Source organism: Octopus bimaculoides, chromosome 3 (assembly GCF_046866305.1).
Source record: "Octopus bimaculoides isolate indiv1 chromosome 3, ASM4686630v1, whole genome shotgun sequence".
Classification (NCBI taxonomy): domain Eukaryota; kingdom Metazoa; phylum Mollusca; class Cephalopoda; order Octopoda; family Octopodidae; genus Octopus; species Octopus bimaculoides.
Genome location: NC_142930.1, coordinates 118,927,391 through 118,934,890, shown reverse-complemented (window position 1 = coordinate 118,934,890; position 7,500 = coordinate 118,927,391). Strand labels below are relative to the sequence as shown.

The following is a 7,500-nucleotide window of genomic DNA, read 5'->3' as shown; positions in this document are numbered from 1 at the left end:
TGTGTTTGTGAGTCCAATATGACTTGTTACTTTTCAACCATATATATGTGCAGTTCTAGGTTCAGTATCACTGTGTGGCACCTTGAACAAGTGTCTTCTACTATAGCCTGAAGCCAACCAAGCCTTGTAAGTGGACGTGGTAGAGAAATACTGAAAGAAGTCCATTGTATATATATAAATTAGTGTACATTTAAACTCAAAGAGGAGAGCCATAACAGGCTGCCTAACATACTAGAAAGAACAGTCAAAATGTCCAAACCACAGTTAAGAGCAACATATATATATATATATATATAATATAAATAATATATAAATATATGCATATATCCATACATATATGTACGTACCTACATATATATGCATATATACATGCATATATGGGTACAGGACATAAAAAAATCGTTAAACACAATAAGAAATGAAAACATAAAAACAAAAACATAGAAAATGAACTTTTTTCGAACAACGTAAAAACAGAGAAATGAGACATGGAACATAAAGGGTATACCCCTTCTTCAGTTGTTCCTGTTATTTTCAAACAAGGAAATCTAGCACCCCCACTCAGCTCAAAACAATATCTGAGTATCACGATTTCCAGGTTATTTCCCTTCATCAGCACAGAATAATTGTTCGGCTAGAGGTGGCGCTGCCAAATTCCCGTTTGAAATATATAGTTTTTAAAGTGACAACTAGTCACTGATTTGTAAATTAGAAAATTACTACTTTTAAATATCACTACGTGAGATATTCAGCAACAGTACTTTGTAGTAAAGATTGTTTGCCAACATAACACGGCAGTCCTGGCTTAGGACTTGGTTGAAAATATAAGGACACAGATAGTGTCGTATAGCCAGCTGGAGACAATGCCTCCTGGGGCTAAATTACAGCAACATTAGTCTTAAACCAGGACTGCCATGTTATGTTGGCAAACAATCTTTACTACAAAGTACTGTTGCTGAATATCTGGCGTTGTGAAATTTGAAAATAGCAATTTTTTAATTTATTCATATTGCTTTGAATTATCAAGGCATTATCTTGTAGCTTCAAAACTTTGATGGTTGATTATTTTTAGAATGTCATTGTACAATAGGTGTGAGAGGCCAGATCTGGCCAGTTTGAACATAGAATGGGTAAAATCATTCTGAATAGCAATAAAATGTGAGAGAGTTGATGAGGGATATGAGATTGTGGGAGATTGTGTGAGACAACCATTTGTGTACATTTAACATATGTACGCACTGAGTTCTTCCAGAATTCAGTTCCACTGGGTTGGGCAAGTTTTCTCAAGAGTCACATACTACCAGACATCCCAGTCCTTTATCATCTCCATGAGGTTCAGAGCCCTGAAGATAGCCTTCATCATTTCATCCTATGTTTTCTGAATCTCTCTTGTCCACAAGCTCCAGTTAAGCTTAGCAAATCAAACATTTTTATACAGAAGTTCTTGTCCATAAGCAAACCATGTTCATAACAGAAATTTTATAAATTCAAAACTTACGAACACAAGACATTTGTACTCAGAGCTAGAGCTGGTTTCAGCCGGGTTAAAGAGTTAAAGTGGATTCAATTTTGAAAAGAGTGCAATGCATATATCAAATTTTAATAGCTCTGGAAGACCTCTTCAGTAGGCAGAAGAAAGATAGCACAGATATCTGAAGGAAGTTAAGAATCTTGACTGACTTCTGTATCTGCTAATAGTATGCAAACTGCTATGGCAAAGGGTCGTGAATCAGAAGTAGACAAATAATGCAATGCATTTAGATTGAAACAGACAAAGGTATGCTGCTGCAAGAGAATAATGAACTAAAGAAGAATGACAAATAAGATGAAATGCTGACCAAACATCAGATATGTGATCGTTCCCAATGGCTCTGTGAAAGAGCAATACTAGTTTCAGAATTTGCTTCTGGGAGAGAAATCAACATGAAGTTACTAGACGTCATAGAAAGATGTTACAAATAAACAGACATTGTCACTTGACTGAGTTGTAAATTACCCAACCAAGTTTCTGAACAGTCTTGAATGAGTAGGAGTCCCTATGTACAATCTGATGTGTAAGCTTGAGGTATTGATTATTTTGCTTTGTAAATTATTCCCTGCAAAAGTTTTTAGTATTATAAGACTTTCCATCAAAAATTTCATTTATTTTTTTCTTAGAAGACAAAACCATAGAAAAATTTTGCTGGTGGCAGTTGTTTCTTTCCCAGCACAAAAACTAATTGGTTTGTCATTTGATTTCCAAAGGCTTCAATTTCATGTCAGTTTGACCATAATATCAATTATAAGTCTCAAGAACAATCACAGAAAGTGTTTGAACAGAACCTGACAGCTTCAGTCTTTTTCAAATAGAGAGCTAATGTGGTTACTTCAAGAATTGAGAATAGTCTCGTTACTATAGCACCATACAGCAGAGCCAAGAATATTGTTTATATTGTGGTTCCATAATCTAAACAAGACCATTTTGTTGCAATTCCTTCTACAATGACAATATACAAAGATTCTGATTCTGATTTCTTATTCATATAAATGTCTTATAATGAATACTTCACTCAGTCAGGGATAGAAGGAGGAGAAGTGTGTCTGTATCTGTTTGCTAGTGCATGAGTACTTAAAACATAAATGAAAATATGTTACATACTGATACAAAATTATCATCAATTGCAATTTGTAGCTGTCATAGTTTAAAAGAAACATAAACAAGTTTTTTTAACCATTTCAGGCACTCCAAGACTGGGTGATTGCTTTAGCCATGTTGATATACTAATTTGTACTTCCAAAAGTGAGTGGTTAAAGGGAAAAATATATACCAGGATGAGAGAGAAAGAAATATAAAAGCCAACCTGTCTGGCAGGGGAGACATTAGGATAAGTGCTTAATTTAGGTTTTAAAAGTAGAGAGACACTAGGAAGAGAGGAGAAGTAGGTAAAATTGTTGGCTTTAGTTTGTAATAGTAAAACAAGTTAAAAGGTATGATCTGAATGCATTAATCTAGAAAACCAGCAAGCCACTTCTCTTCTTCTCTAAAGATATTCTGCTGTATCAATTAGGTATAATATGGTTAAATTAACCAATATTCTTAAACTTGTTTGTGTATAAATATTTTATCAGAGGAGATAAACTTTCCTTAATGCATATGTTTAACAAGCTTTTAAGAATCATTTTCCCATAAATCAGTGATAACCAGTGCATCAATATTTTTTCATATCACCTACAATTGATGCCACAGCTCTCATGTAGAGATTGTCATTCAAACCAAAATTATCTGCCTGGTTCAACAAAATAGCTTCAAGATAGAACTAAGATATTTGCATAAAGGAGCAGCGAAAATAAAATATAATTATTTTAATAAGTAAATTTATGAAAATTTTAGTATTCATGGCAAAATTCTTCACACTGATAATCTAACCTCTTTTATTTTTTCTAATCTGATTTGTTTTTGCTTTGTTTTTTTTTTAAACAAATTTTCTATCAGTGAAGTCTTTCTCTCTTTGTTATATAAGTCGTGTGCATATTGCTACACTTAAATGGGGATTGTACACAGAACTTTATCTCAGGTACAGGAGTGGCTGTGTGGTAAGAAGCTTGCTTCCCAGCCACATGGTTCTGGGTTCAGTCCCATTTTGTGACACCTTGGGCAAGTGTCTTCTACTATAGCCTCATGCCAACCAAAGCCTTGTGAGTGGATTTGGTAGACAGAAAATGAAAGAAGCCCATTGCATGTGTGTGTGTGTGTGTGTGTGTGTGTGTGTGTGTGTGTGTGTGTGTGTGAAGGCGCATGGATCAGTGGTTAGAGTGTCGAACTTACGGCTGCGAGGTTGCGGGTTCGAATCCCAGACTGGGCTCTGTGTTGTGTTCTTGAGCAAGACACTTTATTTCACATTGCTCCAGTTCGCTCAGCTGTAGGAATGAGCTGCGATGTCACTGGTGCCAAGCTATATTGGCCCCTTAACTATCCCTTGGATAACAGCGGTAGCTTAGAGAGGGGAGGCTGGTATGCATGGGGGACTACTGGTCTTCCATAAACAACCTTGCCTGGACTTGTGCCTCAGAGGGTAACTTTCTAGGTGCAATCCTATTATGAGCATGGCCGTTGCCAGTACCGCCTGACTGGCCCTCTTGCCGGTCGTACGTAAAAGCACCCACTACACTCTCGGAGTGGTTGGCATTAGGAAGGGCATCCAGCTGTAGAAACTCTGCCAAATCGTATTAGAGCCTGGTGTAGCCATCTGGTTCACCAGTCCTCAGTCAAATCGTCCAACCTATGCTAGCATGGAAAGCAGATGTTAAATGATAATGATGATGATGATGAAAGTAGGCATTTATAACCAAAGAAACTTATTTGGTATTATACTAAAAAAAAAAATTGGAAATATATTTACTGTATGAAAGCCAAAATAATGTATGTTTGTGTATAGTCAAATCAATGATTAAGATAAAAAGAAATTTGTACATTTTCAAAAGTGCTTCAGTTACAAAGGTAAGCTGTTGTTAATAAAAATATTTCCTTCATAGTTATGCAGGATTTGTTGGCACTCCGTCACTTACAACGTCGAGGGTTCCAGTTGATCCGATCAACAGAACAACCTGCTCATGAAATTAACGTGCAAGTGGCTGGGCACTCCGCAGACACGTGTACCCTTAATGTAGTTCTCGGGCATATTCAGTGTGACACAGTGTGACAAGGCTGGCCCTTTGAATTACAGGCAGAACAGAAACAAGAAGTAAGAGTGAGAGAAAGTTGTGGTGAAAGAGTACAGCAGGGTTTGCCATCATCCCCTGCAGGAGCCTTGTGGAGCATTAGGTGTTTTAGCTCAATAAACACTCAGAATGGCCGGTCTGGGAATTGAAACCGCGATCCTAGGACTGCGAGTCTGCTGCCCTAACCACTGGGTCATTGCGCCTCCATATGCAGGATATAAGTTAGGAATATCCTACGACAGAGGAAATTGTAGTGAATAATCCAGTTCTTTTAAAAATTACTACTTAAAATCTATTCTCTATTCTGTCTTTAGCCAAATAGGAGCCAGAAGTAGAAATGGCAGCCAAATTTTCCTCAAATAATACCACACTGTTGTCTTTAAAGAAGACCACTTTAGTTAATGAAGTCCTAGAAACTCCTAAAAAAAAAACAAAAAACAATAATGGTAACAACTGGAATGATTTTTGTATATAAAACTGTTTGATCAATATTGACCTGCTTTCTCATAATTAGTGTATAATTTCTCACGTGTGTTTCCAGCTTTGACTTCAGTTCCTATCCGTTAGTTAGATCTGGGAAATATTAAACTGCAAAAGGAATTGTCACTGTTGTTGTTGTTGTTGTTTGCGGTGGTGGTGGTGATAGATCCATTAGTGATTCTAAAAGTGAAGAAATTAAAATAGCTTTTAAATATCCTGCTTTTCCACAACATTACAATGAATTGAATTGGCTTGAATACATCAACTCACTACTTCACTTCAATTCTGCATTAGTGATTCCTATACGATCTAATTAATATATAATTACAGCTTGCCAACAATTTGTGCATGGTTACTGTGGTTCTTCATGACATTTGTGTATGTGTATGCAAATATTATACACACACACACGTGTGTGTATATATATATATATATATATATATATATATATATAAACATAATTAAGGGATCAGCAAACAGTTGCTTCACCACATACCGAAGTTCAGAAATAGCAGCTAAAATATCATACCGATGAAGGAAATGGAGTGTTATCGCTCCTAATCCAGAAACGTGTCTATGATTAACTTCGACTGGTGAGTTTTCATTGTTTTTCTTCTTGTTTTGCCTTTGTGAGTTACAAGTAATGCTATCTGTTGGAGTCTCAGCTTTTTAGCTGCTATTTCTGAACTTCGGTATGTGGTGAAGCAACTGTTTGCTGATCCCTTAATTATGTTTATAAATGTATAAGAACTTTAAATAAGTTCTCCACAGATAATGGTGTTTACATACCGAAGGGCTTGGTAAAAGTTATTAAATGTTAATTTATTAATAAATTGATAAACCTTTACACTTTTAATTGTAATATATATATATATATATATATATATATATATATATATACACATACATATATATGCATGTATATATACATATGCATATCATATGTATATATATTTTCATATGTACACACACACACACACATAATAATAATTTACTAGTTATTCTCTTTGTATTCTATTGACTTTTTGAATAAGGTTTTTGTGATACATTTGTTTTCTGGAGGGTGTGAGTTGAGTTCTTTGTTGCATTATTTAATCGTGGTTTTTCTTTAAAATATATACATATGTATATATATATATATATATATATATATATATATATACATACATACATATGTATATATATATATATATAAACATATGTATATATATATACATACATACACACACATACATGTGTATGTATATATCTATCTATCTATTTATATATATAAACACACTCTTGAATATAAGCACATGTGGGTGTGTGTGCCAGTGGCTGTATATGATTCTGTGGATATAAACAAACACAGAGAGCAATACACACACACACACACACACACACACACACACACACACACACACACACATACACACACACACACACACGCATACTTTGACAGAGACAGACAGATACACAGAGTAATCCCATTAAAATGACATAAAAGTAAAACAAGATAAAATGCAAGATACAGCTATTAGTTTCATGCTCATAGAAATAGGAATAGAATGTCTTAAGGATTAAGACATAAGCCCTTCACTTGAAAGATAACAAGTGAGAACAGGAAAAACAAAAAAATATGAAGATTCCACTGACGGGGAAGCTCTCCATTTTGCTGTATATCAAATGAATAACTCATGTACAACATACACAGTATTCGCAGCTTGCTTGATTTGGTAGATTTCAGAGATTTCCTATGCTTAACATTTTTTTTTTTCTATTCAATGAGTTGTTTATTACTGGGAGGGGAATTAATTGTGTAATATCTAATGTTTATAGATGCACACGTGTTTACCAGAAGGCTTATGGTAGTATATAACCCCTTTAATAATTCACTGTTTTTCAGCTATGAATTTTTTTATCCATGGAAAGTCACTTTTTATTTGGCAGTCAGGAAAGGGTTGCAAAATAGTAGGTAGGTAGATAGATGTATAAACACTGTGTGTAACTAAATATAAACAGAATACGTGTGTATGTATAGATACATATTTGTATATTTAGGTGCAGGAGTGGCTGTGTGGTAAGAAGCTAGCTTCCCAACCACACAGTTATGGGTTTGGTCCCACTGCATGGCACCGTGCGCAAGTGTCTTCTACTATAGCCTCGAGCCAACCAAAGCCTTACGAGTGGATTTGGTAGATAGAAACCGAAAGAAATCCATCGTATATATATATATAAATATATATATATATATATATATATATATATATATATATATATATGTTTATATAGACAGGGTGATAAATTGAATATTAATTCAATTTAAAACCAAGTGGCCTAGCA

The 7,500-nt window shown here is 34.8% G+C and overlaps 1 protein-coding gene across 5 annotated transcripts in view; it reads right to left on the bottom strand.

Moving 5' to 3' along the window:
• LOC128247408 (uncharacterized) overlaps positions 1–7,500 on the bottom strand; it is a 60,371-nt gene that overhangs the window by 8,853 nt on the left and 44,018 nt on the right. For 2 of the 5 annotated variants that reach the window (XM_089349497.1, XM_089349502.1), the window contains 2 exons: positions 5,228–5,358; positions 1–150 (listed from right to left, as the gene is read on the bottom strand). The exon at positions 1–150 is cut by the window's left edge and continues 407 nt beyond it. In XM_089349497.1, coding sequence (XP_089205623.1) covers positions 5,282–5,358 — 77 coding nt within the window. In that variant the 3' untranslated portion in view covers positions 1–150; positions 5,228–5,281. Of the gene's footprint in view, positions 151–5,042; positions 5,359–7,500 lie in introns of those variants that run through there. The other 3 variants (XM_089349503.1, XM_089349501.1, XM_089349498.1) reach the window with 2 other exon arrangements.